Below are 17,276 nucleotides of genomic sequence, written 5' to 3'. Positions count from 1 at the left end.
TTTTGCTTATAATATTTATGCTACTTGATAAAACAAGACAACTATAGAATCTTATTTGTTTTTCTATGTAGTGTCCGCATCAGCGAAACAGTTACGATTGCGGATACTTTGTTTTGAGGTATATGAAAGAAATCCTTCAGGCGAATCAATTAGAGATTCCGCTCACGGTATGAATTTATAACTTAAGATAATTTCATATAATTTATTACATTTAACTAAATATATCATTCATATTATGTTTTTGTTTTGTAGTACCTTGACGAATTCCGTGCTGCTGCGTACCCGAAGCTTAAGTTGGAAGAAATCAAAGAAGATTTGTGTCAATTTTATATTAAGCAATTTTTCATGTAGGATTTGTGTCGATTTGAACTATAATATTATTGATGTTGTAATGATGTATATATATATATATATATATATATATATATATATATAATTTTGGATATTATAATGGTATTATAATAGTATATATATTGTCTTACTGATGGCTGAAATAATATCGTCGAAAATATATTACAGGTCGAAAATATTACAGGTTGAAAACATATTACAGGTCGAAAATATTACAGGTCGATCTGGGAGACTGAAATTATAGGCTGCACTTTAAAATATCTCATTTAGCAACGACAGCGCTTTTAAAAAGCGCTCTTAAAGGTCCCCCTACTAAAGCGCTTTTTTACAAAAAGCGCTGCCAAAGATCAAATAAAAAGAAAAAAAAAAATCAACCTACCAAAGCGCTTCTGGAAAAGTGCTCTAGTAGGGGGGGCTACCAGAGCGCTTTTTCCAGAAAAAGCGCTCATATAGGGGGTCTACCAGAGCGCTTTTTCCAGAAAAAGCGCTCTTGTAGGGGGGTCTACCAGAGCGCTTTTTCTGGAAAAAGCGCTCTTATAGGGGGTCTACCAGAGCGCTTTTAAAAGCGCTTTCGTAGCCTACGCCAGCGCTGGCTTTGGCAGCGCTTTAAAGCGCTGTTAAAGGCCAAAAAAAGCGCTTTTAAAGCCCTTCCGTGTTGTAGTGTTTTACATCTCCAACTATATACAAGTTGACAAAATTGGATGATAAGACAATTTAAGTAACTTAGTATTTTTGTTCCAAGATTTAAGGAGATTTATATCCACAATTGGTGCATCACTCAACTTGTGGATAAAGAAATATCTTGATGCAGATTTCAAAACCCATGGACTGCAGACGTGTAATTAAAGAAAAGACCTAACCTAATGTAATGAAAACTTTCAACAATTGTCAAATTAGGGGAAACATAAGCCTTAGATTTTGAAAGTCTCTTGTGCAGTTTGTATGTCACTCATGTATCTTTTTATACCATGTGGTAGATTGATTGTTACTTAATAGTTTGTCAAGTTATTACTCTCACTCTTAAAACTTTTAAGCAAAAGAGTTTGAGTTTTGTATTTGAAGTGTAATATTCTAAATTGGGTTGTGTTTTGATACAATAACTAGAAGTGGGACTGTTAAAATCACTTAGGTTATTTAGAAAGTCAGATGATAATTTCTCATATCTAATTTCTCATATCTAGATGGTGATTTTTAGATATAAATTATATAAGATAGTGATTAAGTGAAAAGTAATAAACTGAGATTATTAAGCCTTGAAAAAAAAGTCCACTTTCTTTTTTTTTTCTTTTTAAAAAAACTAATTCTAAGTTTTCTCTAAGTAACTAACAACCTTCTTTTTTAGATGTCAAATGGCAGTTTTTTAGGCTTATTTTATTGAAGTAAACAATGTTACGGTAAGAACTGTGTAGTGGCGGTTGTTACACGTTTTCGTATTCTCACCTTAAATACTTTTTCTACAAAATTTCCCAATTTTCTGTTAAAGAAAAACTTCAATTTGCAAATTTCGCTATCTCCCTGTCTTTGTTAATCCAGTTGCGAATCAGACACATTACCATCCTTCCAATTTTAAGCTATACCTCGTTTGGATGATGAGAAAATTCTCAAAAAATCACTTTTTTTCTATCTTTTCATGTTCCTGTAGTTTCTAGTGTTTAGTTCACTGTACCCAGATAAAAGCTTCAATCTTTCTCCTCTTTCTTGAAACTAGATGATGGAATTCAACTGAAAAGAGAAACTGTGTTCAAGAATATGGCTTATGCACAAGGGTTTACTCCAACCTTGAAATTGGGTTTTGTGTTTTCTTCAGTTACTTCGCCTAAACAGAGACACCCTTTGGTTTTCCCTTCATCAAAGTGTAGATTTTCCCTCAAATTCAATGATGGGTCATTCAAATTTCAGAATCCTTTGTTTGTGTCTGCAAAACCCATTAAGGGAACAAAATCGGTGGAGCTTGACCGGTTTGTGACGAGCGATGATGAAGAGGAAGAAGAAATGGGAGATGGGTTCTTGGAAGCAATAGAGGAGCTTGAGAGGATGACCAGAGAGCCTTCTGATGTTCTGGAGGAGATGAACGATCGTCTCTCGGCTAGAGAGCTTCAGCTTGTGTTGGTTTATTTCTCTCAAGATGGGAGAGATTCTTGGTGTGCTTTGGAGGTTTTTGATTGGTTGAGGAAAGAGAATAGGGTGGATAAAGAGACTATGGAGTTGATGGTTGCTATTATGTGTGGTTGGGTGAGGAAGTTGATTGAGGAAAAGAGTGGTGTTGGTGATGTGGTTGACCTTCTTGTTGATATGGATTGTGTTGGGTTGAGGCCTGGGTTTAGTATGATTGAGAAGGTTGTTTCTTTGTATTGGGATATGGGGGAGAAAGAAGGGGCGGCTTTGTTTGTGGAAGAGGTTTTGAGGCGGGGAGTTTCTTGGAATGAGGAGGATCCTCAAGGGCATAAAGGAGGGCCAACTGGGTATCTTGCTTGGAAGATGATGGTAAGAATTCTATACTTCACACATAGATTTTTAAGCTCTGTAGCACCGATACTTCTGAAAGAAGGCGTGTCCGTGTGCGTGTCAGACACTGACGCGACACCAATGCTTGTGATTACTTTCTTTTTATTCATTTTTTTCAAATTATTACTGGTGTCGACGTGTGTTGGTGTCGTGGTGTTTGTGTGTTTGGGTCCGTACTTCATAGTTTCTAGTTTTTAAGTACTTTGGTTGGAAAATTGGCTATTGTTTGGAAATTTGAATGATTGAGTATGCTGTTGAAGAATATCTTGCTTGTGCTGGTTGTTAAATGTTGATCATTTGGTTCACTTGATTTAGATGTTTTATTAAGTGTAATTTGTGATGTTTGTTAATCGGTTGTTTTGCATTGGTTGATGACATTGTTGCATGTTTTGCATTTGGTTCACTTGCGTTTGATTTTAGAAAACCTTCTAGTGCATTTATGTGAAAGCGTATTCCAACAATTTCTCTATTATCAACATGTGTATAAGCTCTTAGAAGAGCTTATGAGAAAGTATCGTCCAAAGTCCAAACAAAAAATTAGCATACCTAGAAGCAACTTTTCACATTAGAGCATCTATAAAATGGTCTTCACATATAAGCTCCTCTATAAGAAGAATAAGCTCCTCTCCCGTTGGAGCTTATGAGTCTGTTTGAATTGGCATATTTGAGATTATCTATAGGCATAAGTATTTGTGAGATTATTAGGAATGGCTTGTGAAAATAACTTACGACATGTTCATATATTGTTTTCAGCTTATTTCCCAAGCTCTCCATGATAGCTTATGGACTATTTGAAAAAAGTCTGACTTTATTTTATATTTTGTTACAGAATAGTTTATACATAAGTACTTATATGATAAGCGCTTATGCTAAAAGCTTTTAATTAAGTTATATATATATCCAAAAAGGGCCTTAGCATCATTCAAACACAAAAGTAGCTTAACAAGAAGCAAATTTTTACAGTAGAACTTCAATGAAAATATCTTTTCCTATGAGCACTTCTAGATAAGCTTATCATAATTGTGGCAAGATGTGACCAAATGATTTCGTTTCATGGATATCATTCTTTTTTTCAGGCTGAGGGTGACTATCGTGGCGCTATTAGATTGGTAATCCGTTTTAGAGAAGCCGGCTTGAAGCCTGAGATCTACAGTTACCTTGTTGCAATGTCTGCCGTAGTTAAGGAGCTCAACGAGTTTGCCAAAGCTCTACGAAAGTTGAAAAGTTTCTCTAGGGCCGGGCTGCTTACCGAATTCGACCGAGAAGATGTTGAGCTAGCAGAGAACTACCAATCAGAACTTCTAGCCGACGGAGCTCGCTTATCCAAATGGGTGATTCACGAAGGCAGTCCATCACTTCATGGAGTTATTCACGAGAGGCTCCTCGCAATGTACATTTGCGCCGGCCGTGGAATCGAAGCCGAGCAACAATTATGGAAAATGAAGCTCGTTGGCAAAGAAGTCGACGGAGGTCTCTACGACATCGTTCTAGCCATATGCGCTTCTCAGAAAGAGGACACAGCCACGGCAAGGCTAATGACGCGGTTGGAAGTAGCGAGCCCGCCGCAGAAGAAGAAAAGTATGTCATGGCTATTAAGAGGCTATATTAAAGGTGGCCATTTCAATGAAGCAGCAGAAACTCTGATGAAAATGCTTGAGTTGGGATTTTATCCTGAATATCTGGATAGAGTTGCTGTTGTTCAAGGTTTAAGGAAAAGGATTCATCAATATGGAAATTTAGATGCTTATATTAAGCTTTGTAAGTCACTTTCTGAAGCAAATCTTATAGGACCTTGTGTTGTGTATTTGTATACAAGGAAATATAAGCTTTGGGTTGTGAAAATGGTGTAAGAAATGTAGTAGAGTACTCACTGGTGGTTATTACTTGTATAAATTTGTATAGTTTTAATGTGAAACGAAGAAATTGTAATGGTAGAGGATGTATGATAAATATAATAGTTTTGATCTTTTCTGAGTCACTCTCATGCTATATAAGAATATGTGGATGTATTATATGTTCTTTCTTAAGCTTATCTTACAGCTTATTTTTCTCATGTATAATAAATATTTTTGTCCCGTATGCCACTCTCTTGTGTCCGGAAGCATAATTTCAGACGAAAAAACTTTGTTCCTATTTGAGAGAATATCTAGAGGGTAAAACAAAAAACAATGTTTTTGGGAAGTACCTTTAAAGTAAATGTAGGGTGGGAAAAGAAGCTCCTAGATGACTTATATTGCAGATTCAACATGGTTAAGGCCTGGCTTTGTAGTGTGGTGTGCCAAATGATAAATGGGCTAAATACTAAGATTTTTGGGAATTTCTTATGAGAACATCTCAATCCACTTTTAGGCATTTAAGTAAATTTCATTTATGTTCTCTAATTTCGGAGATACACATCAGGAAGTATTTTTTTTTTTGCTAAAGTTTGATTTTTTTTTTCGGAGCTACATATGTGGAAGTATTTTAAACTGGTAAACGTTGGAAAAATTCAAATGAATTCAGTTTAGGGAATTTTTCGTAGATATATCTCCGAAAAGTCTTAAGAACATAATGTTCCGTTAATGTACCTACGAAATGTTCTGTTATATTTTAAATCAACTATTTTTTACTACAAACTCCTATTTTTTTGTTCAACAACAGAATAATATAGCAAAAAAAGTACATAAAGTAGTCTAATGTCAACTCAATGTTATATAGTACATCAAATAATACATCATATACATCATCCAACATGTAATATGTCATATACATAATCAAAATAAAGTACATCAATGTAATAAAAATACAGGCATCAAAATAATCACCACGGTCACTATTGTGTGTGTCGGACAACATCTGCATCCTCTCCTTTGCCTCCCGCGCCTCCTCTGTCGGATCCTTTGCCTTTACCATCTACTACCCACTTGTCTTGGCACAATGTCTATGGTACACCACTGTCCCCTGTGCCCCTCCATGATATCATTCAATATACGCTTGTCACCATACCCCTCAGGGAAGAAAACCACCGTCAATGCCTGCCCGCGCTATCTCAACTATCTGGCGACAGCGAGGAAGCATATCCTCAATGTGGTCCAACTGAGACTGGTGTTCCTGCAATATCTCTTGATGAGTTGGTATGGGCGGTGATCTCGCTGTAGTAGGGACTATGTATGGGTGCAACACAGTGAAGAACCAAGTGATGTACCCATTAGTGTAGCTCCAGTCTGACTCTGCTATCGTCGCCCGAGCCTCGTCTGGAACCATGTGTTGCTGATAGTCAACAAAGATCTCATCTATCTGCCGACAGGTCAACCCGAGAAGAGCGAAGATAGAAGGGTGGTGAGGTATCGTTTGACAGTAGTCGAACTACCGCATGAGGCGCTCCTAAAGATAGGGAACATCGAAGGTCGAACTGCATGCCAGCCATCCAGAGTATAGTGCAATGTTATCAAATGAGCGCGACTCACGGTGAGCAGCGTATCAGTCGTAGCGGGTGTTCTTGCCATCCATGCAGTCCTGATATACTCTGTAAGGCTCCACCGCCTGGTTCCCTCTCATGGGGATGAAGGCAAGAGCACGTGCCCAGGCCTCAGTGTAGCCATCCACGTCTCCCCAACCAATGATCGTCGGGAAGTGTTGTAATATCCAACCCTGAAATGAAAATACAAAAACACTAGAAAAAAAACATTATCACAAATATAGAATGAAAAGTAGTGAAAAAAAGTAGAAGGATATAAGATTGTTACCACTAAGAGTGAACAACTCCCTGCGACAGTCCTGGTCTTCCACATGCATCCCTCTCTTAGTCTAGAATAGTTGTACGCCAGCGTTGCCGCCCCCCCAGTTGTACTCATGAATCCAAAAAGTACCCTAGATAGGCGATATCCTACGTGGAGCTCGTGTCCACAAACAGCTGAGTGTCGATCAAAAATAGGAAGTAACACCTAAGTACACGCTGTCTGTGTATCTCCACCTCAACTGGGTCACCAACAGCCTCTCATGCCGCAACTAGCTCCTCATCATATCTCCGCGTCAAGAAGGAAAACTTCATATGCGCCCCGCGGGTCTTTTCCACCACCTCTATCGCATCGAGTGGATCAGCTCCAAGCTCCTCAGTCAGAAGCTCTCTCGCTTCCTCCTTTGTCATCCTACCGTGACAGAGGAGGGTACCCCTGATAGGTATATGCAGTTGGCATGAGATGTCATCCAAGGTAATAGTAATCTCACCATGAGGCATATAGAATGAGGACGTCTCTGGGTGCCATCTATCCGCAAATGCCATGAGCAGCTCGTTGTGGATAGTGGTGTACCCAATATGATATGAGTCACCCGAACCAGATGCTGTGAGGACATCCTAAAACCACAGCTTCTCAGGTTACTCTAGAGTTAATATCTTCCATCCGTGGTTATAGAACTTCTGAGGCGCCCTATCCTGAAAATTACCAATGAAAACACTATTAATAACAAGTAATGTTAGAAATAATAAATTTCTAATGGACATAAAATAATAAGTCTAAGCAATGTTACCTCTCTATCTCAGACATGTCTGACGGCATGATCAGCGTACCCTATCAACATGGACAAATTGGAGGGACGCCCTAGGTAACCCTCAATCGCATCAGCATCCTCATGCAATAGGTCAACACCATCAAGAGGTGGAACATGAGAACCATCACAATCAGAAGGTGGCATAAGAGAAGCAGTATCGACTAAAGATGACAAAGAAATATCCCGACAACGTCTGCGGGTGGAGGTCGCCTGAGAAGTACCCTTACTATCATCCCGACGCCTTCGGGGTGAAGAAGTAGAAGTGGAAGGCGCGCGTCCACTATGTTGCGGAGTAGTCTGCGGTGTGCCTCAAATGTCGCTTCTGCTAGAACAGAGGTGTCAGCTACCTGTGGGACTATCTGGCTTCATGCACGTCGCATGAAGGCATGTTGAGCAACCCTCCCATGTATCAGTCGGTTCGTCTCATCAGTCATAATGTTTGCAAGGTATAACAAATAAATAAGAATTATTTACAATTAAGTTATAAAAACAAATTTTAACTCTGTATATGCAAATGTGGAAAGCTTCCATAGATACAGCTACAGAAGCACCCAACATTCTAAAAACTAGGTTTGTTCCATAGATACACCTACGACACTATCCTAATATTTAAATATTTCATAGATGCACCTACGAAACGTTCTGCAACTTCAAGAACGCAACAATGGCGTCCGTAACTGTTCACTTCCTTGAAAAATCATTTTTGAGGCCATGATCGTCTATTTTACAAAACAAACATTACCTACATTGTGTCTAAACTATGTTTCTAAAACTATCTAATGATTTTTACACCTAAAAGTGTATTCTAACTCTATTACGGGAAATACTCGAAAATACCTCGAAAACTTGAAAACTTACCGATAAAATTGAGCTTTGAACGAGTTGGATTGTGTTGATCGTTGATGTTGATGTTCACTACCGAAATCAAGAGGAAAAAAACAAGTTTGGTGGAAGATAGATTTTTGAGGTTGAGAGAGTTTTGTGAAATAAAAAGTTTTGAGAATGAGGGAGGAAAAGAGTCTGGCGCGAGTTTAACATCAAATTGTTTCGGAGGTACATAACTGGAAACATTCTGTATATATACCTACGGAACAATTCAACTTTGAGAAAACAAAAGGTGCGTCCGGAGATACACCTCCGGAAGCAAGAGATATTTTTGGAAACGCACATGGTGCCTAAGTACTCTAAGGGGTGAGATAAGAGTTCCCTTTTCTTATTTCAGTGGAAAAAAACCTTATGAAATTTTAAAAATGCCTTTCAATTTCGAACGCACCTTATACACATACAATTCATTCGTTTTTGAACTACGCTATATTTTTAAGACTAAATTTATTCTGAAATGTATTTTTGGAATAAATCCGAAAATACATTTTCGAAACCTGCTGAATGAATGTTGGTGCCTAACTCATCAAAAAAAGTGGCAAATACTACCAACACTAGAGGAGACGGTGATTGTTTTTATTTTAATTTTTTCACCTCAAATTATTGTACATCTCTTTATTGCATTGCTTTCATAATGGTGGTGCATTGCTTTCAGTAGGCTCCGAAAATTTATTTCTGGAGAAATTCTGAAAATGTTTTTTTGGAACAAATTTAGTCATAAATTTAAGATGTCTCAAAAATGAAAGAATTATGTGTGTTTTGGGTGCGTCCAAAGATACATTTCAAAAATCTGAAAATATTTATAGAATTTCATGAGGTGCGCTAGTAATCTATAAGATGTATTAAGAAACTCTCTAAAATTTTACTTCGCACTATTTTCCTATAATTTTTTTAAAAAAAAAAATCAATTTTAACTCTCATAATTTACATTTTTTAGAATTAACAATGTGTTAAAAAAAGTATTCCACAAACCTCTGTGTAAATGTAAAAAAAAAAAATTGATAACTATACTAAATTCAGTGGAAATTTTTTCCATTTATTCATATCAAAAGGTTGAACATATATAAGAAATTTATAAGAAATTTAGTATGATTTGAAAATTTTGATTTTGATTTTTTTTTTTTTGGAAAAATACAACATGCCTTACATATATGTCAATTTTATAGAAAATCAAGTATATAAGAGTTATAAGTTCGGTAGTTTTAATTATGTTTTTTTAGTTGCCATAAATGGATGAAAAATGGAACGGATGGAGCTCCTGAAAATTTTACAAAGTTCTTTATCAATGTAAAGGTAGATATGTTTTATCAACATTTGTACTCCAAACATTTGAATTTTATAAATTTTTGTTGGCCGATCATTAATTTATTTTGTGTTACATTTTGAAGATATTTTGACTCATCCAGAAATATTATCATAGACATAAAGTAATGGAAAACATACAATATCATTATAGTTACTATTTGTTCAGATACACCTAACAGTGGAAAAAGCAAGAGTGATAAGTTAGTGTTAGGTTATGAGAGAGGCGAAAATTTTAAGAAAAATGAAATCTGAGTTCACTCATATGGAAAAAGGGTCAAGTATTCATTTATGTTTAGATATGTTCCTAGTGGTAGCGGTTGGTGGTTCAAGTTAAATGTGGTATTCATAACCACGATTTAGCAAAGACATTGGACGATCATGATATTGTTGGTGGTTTAAATGCCAAAGAAATACGATTTTTCTTTGATATAACAAAGTATCACATGATGTCAAGGTCCATAAATGACAACATTGAAAATTTAAAATTTAGATAACTTGACAAATCTCACAGAATTATACAAAGCTCAAGATACATATTGTACCACTATAAGAGGCTCATACACAAAAATGAAATTTGTGGTGAGTTTAATTCATAATAGAAATATATGTGTTTGACATGAAACAAAGAGGACACTGGTGTTGTGGGTGATATGTTGTGAACATCTGATTGCAGTTTAGCAACTGTATTAAATCATGTAAGCAGAAATATCAGAAAGTGCTGAATGTTGAATCAAAGAGTGCATATGATTATATAATTTGTGTTAAGTTTCAATTGAACAAAAGGGTAAAGGATTTTTTTTGAATAGGTTTGTTTGTATAATAGAAAACTAAACTAAATTGAATTGAATGTAATATGATAAAGGGATAATAGCTATTTTGCCCCCTGCCATATGGGCGAGGTTTGAAAAACGCCCCTGTAAAAAAAAAGTTTGGATTCGCCCCCTAACATATGAAGATTCCCCTGTTTTGCCCCTTCAAGAAATTTAATCATCAAAATTAATGACGTGGCAACCATTTTTTTTATTTTTTAAAATTATTTTTAATGACGTGGCAGACTTAGTTGGAATTTTTTTATTATTTTATATAATTTTTAATGACGTGGCAGACTTAATTGAAATTTTTTATTTTTTAAAATTATTTTTAATGACGTGGCAGGCTTAGTTGGAGTTTTTATTATTTTTAACTTATTTTAATTCCATGTGGCATGTTTTTTTTTTACAAGATATTTTATTATTATTTAATATTAAAATTAAAATTTCGTCTTCAATGGGTATTGAACCCATAACCTAGTAATTGCAAGGGGGAACCACCAACCACTAGGCTAATTTACCTTTGTTGTTCTAATCTTGCATTAAAGTAAATATATTATAATAATTTCTGAAAACATGTTTATTAAGTATTTATTTAGGTCCTTATGTTTTAATATTATTGTTAATCAATGGTAATGTTTTATTAATCAATATATTAACGTTAATATATTTATTTAGGTTATGAATTTTTAATATATGTTTTATTATTATTATTATTAACTAATAATGTTTTATTAACTAATATATTAACATTAATATATTACATGAATTGTATATTTACCGTTAATATTTAAAATATTGTACATAAATATTTAAAAAATATTAAATATCATTGATATTTAAAAACGTTAATATTTAAATAATTTTAAATATTTAAATTATTAATTAAAAATAACGTTAATAAATTAGTTTAAAAGCTACATTATTTTTTTTAAAACATAGCCTATAAAATATGACTAACAGTATATTTTAAAACATAGCTTATAAAATATAACTAAATTAATTTGGTTCAGTATTTTTTAAATTAGTTTATAAAACATGACTAAATTAAATTTGTTTATGTAATTAAAAATAAACCAAATTAAAACCAAATTAAAATAATTTAAATTAAAACTAAATTAATTTATATTTTATAATTTAATTAATTTTAACAATAAAATAAATATTAATTATAACAGTATTAATTAATAATAATGTTAACTAATATTAACTAATAACTATAATATAATTATTATATTTTAACTGATATATTTTATAATTTAATTAACTGATATATTAACTAATTTATTAAAAAATATTTTAGTAGATAAATATATTTAACGTTAATATTTTACAAAAGTAAAATAGAACAACAAAAGTAACTAATATTTGACAAAAGTAAAGTAGATAAATACAACTTAATGTAAGAATATGACTAGAAAAGTAAATGGCCTAGTGGTTGATGGTGCCCCCTTGCTATTACTAAGACATGGGTTCAATTCCCATGGGAGACAAAATTTTTGCTTTAATATTTGACATTTTAACAACTAAACAATAAAATAATAATAAAACATGCCACATGGAATTAAAATAAATAAATAAAAGTTCACACTAAGCTGCCACGTTATTAAAAATAATTTAAAAAATAAAAAATTTCAAGTAAGTCTGCCACGTCATTAAAAGTTATAAAAAATAAAAAAAAATTCTAACTAAGCCTGACACGCATTAAAAATAATTTTAAAAAATAAAAAATAATAAATATAGTTGTCACGTCATTAATTTTGATGATTAAATTTCTTGAAGGGGCAAAACAGGGGAATCTTCATATGTTAGGGGGGCGAATCCAAACTTTTTTTTTTTACAGGGGCGTTTTTCAAACCTCGCCCATATGACAGGGGGCAAAATAGCTATTATCCCTATGATAAAATATGTTAGGGGATGAGTCTGACCTTGAATCTCCTTTGTACCATAAAATGACCTTGTTGTAAATAATTTATATTTCATATGATTACAAGTTTCCTAAACTATTTATCCTTCATTCCTTAATGAATAAACATTCTGTCTTAAGTTACTCATCTATGCCTATTAGTGAATTACAAATAAAACTCGACATTTAATTATTAATAATAATTTAATTTCAAAGTGCTATCCCTAGGCCCATGTGATAACTAGCAAGAATATTCATATAAAACTATAATTACTAAAATTCATTTCTAACATGTACTAGTATTTCATCTTACAATGGATCAGAGAGTCAAGAGCATTAAGAATAGACAAGAATAAATCAAACACAAATAAAATACTTAATTATCACAAAAATCATTTCAGTTCATAAGGTTCATCAATGACAATTATTCATTCCTAGCACAAAAGAGCTTAGCTACTGATAACTTAACAAAGTACATTGAAAGAATTATAAATATTACACATAAATCAGTGATGAGGAAACTTCAACTCATAAATTCATTGAAGTATGCTCTCTGTCGCTCCTAATGTGTTTGTTGCACTCGAGAGTGCCTTTTTTCCATCAAATTCCTAGATCCATAAAACCATTGTCTTCTTATTTTTAAATAGAAGTTGATAGTGGACTTTTAGGATTGAGAGAAAACTTGATTCCACAATTATACATTATAACATTGTTAGAGTTTTTTCTGGGTATTTTCAGCCCTTTTATATTTTGTTTTCTTACTTTGACTTCTTTATGAGAGTTGTAAGCCAGGGTATCACCTTTCCTTTTTCGTTGGCCGCACTTCAATCAGAGTTATGCAGCTTTAAATATGGTCAGAATATTGCGCATGCATCATGATGTAAAATGTGTTAAAAATAGTATTTGTGAATCTTAAAAAAAAACCATCACGTTACTTCTTTAGCCCTTTGTTTGACTTCCTGAGACCTATGACACAAGTTAAACCTTTCCAAAACGGAACATTACTATGAAAAATATCATTAAATCATTAAACACCAAATTTGTGAACTTTCTTGAAAATTCTACTTAATTAACTATTAAAACAATAAATGATTATGAAATTGATTCAAATACTTTGATAAGACATAATAAGAGTTTAAGTGGAAGCTTTCTTTGAAGGATTGCACTGCACTATTCCGCTGAAGCGTATTTTCATCATGCTTGAACTTACACTTTCCCGATAATAGCCCTTTCATAAATTTAGCATAAACAGACATTTGTTTGAGATCTTCACAAAATGGAATGTTTACCTATATTTTTTTAACATATCCATGAACTTTTTAAACTGACCCACTTCCTTGTCTTTCTTGGGTGTCTTTTTCAGAATTGAATAATGTGCTTTGATGTAATCATGTAGCTCAGGGTTTGGTTCATTTGAGATTTGTTTCTTGGTTCTCATGAAGGGCGAGTTCTTATATATGAATTAGTCAAAAGTGTATCCTTTAACTTCATCATCACTATTCACCTCACTTTTCTCCCTCAAAATGTTTCTCAACCTCCTTTTCAACTACCACTTCTTTTCCACTCTTTTTCTAAACTTCCCTCAATTCTTTCTTTTCCTCACTCATTTTTGGTTCTAAAGGTACCACTCTGTTTCTAAATTCAATGGCCTTGCACATTTCATTTTTCGGGTTATCCACGATGTTACCTATAAATCCCCCCACTTGAACTAGCTTAGGCTGCCATTTGTCGAGACAATTACCCGATTTACATCTCTAAGTTCTTTATCAAAGCTTCAACGTTCTTGTTTACGGTGATTTGATTTTGTGCCATTTCCCTTTGAGTCTTAAACACATCTTATTGGGTTTTACTAACCTATTCAAAACTCGACCGAGTTGCTTTCTTGAAGTTGGACAAAATTTCCTCTAAAGGTGATGGTTTCCTTAGAGGTGCTTGAGGAACTTGTAGAACTCCTTGATTAGCATTAAAGGTTTGATTGTTGCTCCACTTGAAACTCGAGTGATCTTTATAACCAGGATTTTAGGTGTTGGAATATGGATTATTCTTCTGAAATTTTCCATATGGAGCTTCAACACTCTCGACCTCTGGAGTAGAGTTTTCATTTGAATGTCCCTTCCCACAAAAATCACACTTTAATGTTTGAATTTGACTCACATTTGCTTGTGCTAGTTGGGATGCAGCTAACTGTTTAGAAAATACCTCCATCTAAGCTAATAAAGTTGTGTTCAAATCTACTACGAGAACAACCTTTTATTTCACTAGTCGATCACATTAGCGATATTCATTCTGACACATATTTTAAATCAATGTCTTTACCTCATTGTTAGTTTTTCTCTCTCAATGTACCTCCGACTGAGGCATCAATAAGAATTATTGTTGGTGTTTTCAGACCACTGATAAAATGTGTCATATGTTCCATAGAACTCATATTATGATTCAAACACTTATGGAATAGCAACTTGAACCTTTCCCATGTATCAGATATTGACTCAGACTCGTCCTGATCAAAGTTGGAAATTGCAACATTTCTTTCCACAAACTGAGCATTTGGGCTTTACCTCTCAAAAACTTATCTTCTAGTTCTTTCAAGGATTGAATAGTACCATTTTGGATGCATTGCAGTCAATCCTTAGCGCTACCTATCAAGGAAAAACCAAGAAAAATTAATTTTACATGATCATTAGTTACACCATTTAGTAGTTTGCACATTGAGCGTGTCTCATAGAATATAGAAATATGCTCCCAAGGTTCTTTGATTGCTTGCCCATTGAACAAGTTATCCTTCAATCTTGAAAGTAAAAAATTTTTAATATCAAAAGTTATAAGATTAGTCGGTTGAAACCCTAATGATATATGTCCAATATTAGTTCTCATGCAATAATCTCTTAAAGTTTGTCGGGGCATGAGCTGCCAACTCTTCTCTTTATTCTTTTGGTTCTTCCATGAATTGTAGTGATTCTCGTTGTTCTTTCAATTTTTGGGTTGATCATTATCAATATCGAATATGAACCTCACATAAACAAACAAATAACAACTTAGTAGCTTTGCACCAAACCAAATATGAGGGGTTCACAACAATGATCTGGTTACGAAAATAAGATGAGAAATTTGTCAGAGCAAAATTGATGATGAAAAGCGATTAGATGTTTATTCAAATCCCCTAATTATACCTGTTGATGAATTGTGTATAATATGAAGAATAATTATGCTCTAATATTACGGTGAATTAAAACGACCGCCGCACCCAATTTCTTGGTGTACAACTCACTAATTTACACAATAAGTCCCTAATTTCTTATGTTAATTCAGGGTTAAATCAGGAATTTCTAAGTTTGTTAATTCAAAAGCCATAACTTATAATTACCTATTCTTATTTAATTACTAATTTGAATAATTGTCCTAGTTCAGATCGATAGACTTACGGTTAATAATCCCTACTCATATGATATCGATACGTTCGCTCAACAACACACAAAAAGCAATGAACACAAGGACAATTAAATAATAGGCTTAATACATCCTTTCGTCCCTTAATTTAATTTAAAGTTTCACATTAGTCCCTTATTTAATAAACGTTACGCGTTGGTCCCTTAACAACAATTCCCTTATTGTTGGAGGAAAACGTTAACTTTAGCTTATGTGGCAGTATATGTGGCATATTATTATCTGATGTGGCTTTTACAATATCTCTCTCTTAATATCTCTCTTTCTCAAAGCTCAAGAGTGTCCCTCACCATTGAGGAACCCTAAATTACTTTTCTTTCTTTCCATCTCTCACCTAACTCACCCTCAATCTATCAACATTAACTCTAAAATTCCTAAACACCATCTTCATTTCCATGATTTTCTCACCATCGATATCAAAGGTAAACTCCAAACTTACCAGCGATCTTGTGTTTGTTGTTGCAGAAGGATAGTTAGAGATAGGAAGAGAACCTGCAAAGCCTTAGAGATGAGAAAATCGACCAGCAAAAATCGTTAGAGATGGGAAGAGAACCAACAAAGTCGCAGCAGCAAGGATATGAAACTGTTGCAATCCCGACATTTTCTAGATCTCGAAAACTCCGTCAATTTCATTTTAGTTTTGTGATTATTGTTCAATGAAGCCTTCAGATCTGGTGATTATCACAAAAAGAAGTGAACTGTTCTTGAAGGGAAATTGATTCCAAGTCTATTGTTCTTGCTTCGAGTGATTCTTGTATTTTAATTGAGATTTTGTTGTCGGCCGGTGATATGAGGTACAAGCTCTGTGTTCTTCTTCCTTCGTCCGGTGATATAGAGGTATGAGCTTCGTAGTGGAAAATGTATTTTGCTTTTGAATCATTCTTGATAAATTTCATTCTTGATGAAATTGTTTATAATCATTCTTAATAAATTTATTCCTTTTACAGAGCCAATGCAAAACAGCCAAAATTTTTTGTTGGAATGATTCTTATCCTTATCTTTGCTGAAATTCTTGCCCTGTATGTGCTTAATCCTAAATGTATGTGCTTAGATAGTAGCAGTACATTGACCTTTTCATAATAGAAGAGCATTTATGTGTCATGGTCATTTAGAAATCAATTAAGAATAGAATCATACATATTCATTGTATTTAAGTGAAACATAATCAAATCTTTGGTTTGTTCCTTTAAATAGTGTCACATTTGAGTATTTTGAATTGTGTAGATTGGATTTTGTTGATTTGTAAATTTTCTTTTGTGAAAATAACAGCAAACTTCCTTGAAGTTGAAACTTGAGATGTGCTCCTTGAATTCACTATTAACTCTTGTATTTCGACTTTTCTCGCAGCTTGAAGCTCTTGCCCTCTGTTTGTCCCCTGTCTCATCCATTAGTGTAGTTCACACCAATAGCTTTCCACTTATTGAAACCAAATATTCATCATCTGACAATGATAATAATTTTAAGGTTTATTGTGGTTTTATGTTCTTATGTTTAATCGTAACGTATAGAAAATAGAGCTTTTGTTGATACCTGTAATCTTTCTTCTA

The 17,276-nt window shown here is 33.9% G+C and overlaps 1 protein-coding gene across 1 annotated transcript; it reads left to right on the top strand.

The window, feature by feature from the left end:
- The first annotated feature begins 1,739 nt into the window (after positions 1-1,739).
- LOC131662141 (pentatricopeptide repeat-containing protein At2g30100, chloroplastic-like) lies at positions 1,740-4,834 on the top strand. Its single transcript, XM_058931841.1, has 2 exons — positions 1,740-2,835; positions 3,933-4,834. Exons 1-2 carry the CDS (start codon positions 2,101-2,103, stop codon positions 4,704-4,706), a joined length of 1,509 nt encoding a protein of 502 aa, XP_058787824.1. The 5' UTR covers positions 1,740-2,100; the 3' UTR covers positions 4,707-4,834.
- Positions 4,835-17,276: the final 12,442 nt, after the last annotated feature.

Source organism: Vicia villosa, linkage group LG3 (genome assembly GCF_029867415.1).
Source record: "Vicia villosa cultivar HV-30 ecotype Madison, WI linkage group LG3, Vvil1.0, whole genome shotgun sequence".
Taxonomy (NCBI): Eukaryota; Viridiplantae; Streptophyta; class Magnoliopsida; order Fabales; family Fabaceae; genus Vicia; species Vicia villosa.
This window is presented reverse-complemented; position numbering and strand designations above follow the sequence as displayed.

Bases quoted from the DNA above. Each gene is read 5' to 3' on its own strand.
- LOC131662141 (XM_058931841.1), top strand. From the start codon at position 2,101: ATGGCTTATGCACAAGGGTTTACTCCAACCTTGAAATTGGGTTTTGTG. The intron at 2,836-3,932 runs GTAAGAATTCTA...TCTTTTTTTCAG, and splicing joins ATCTTGCTTGGAAGATGATG to GCTGAGGGTGACTATCGTGG.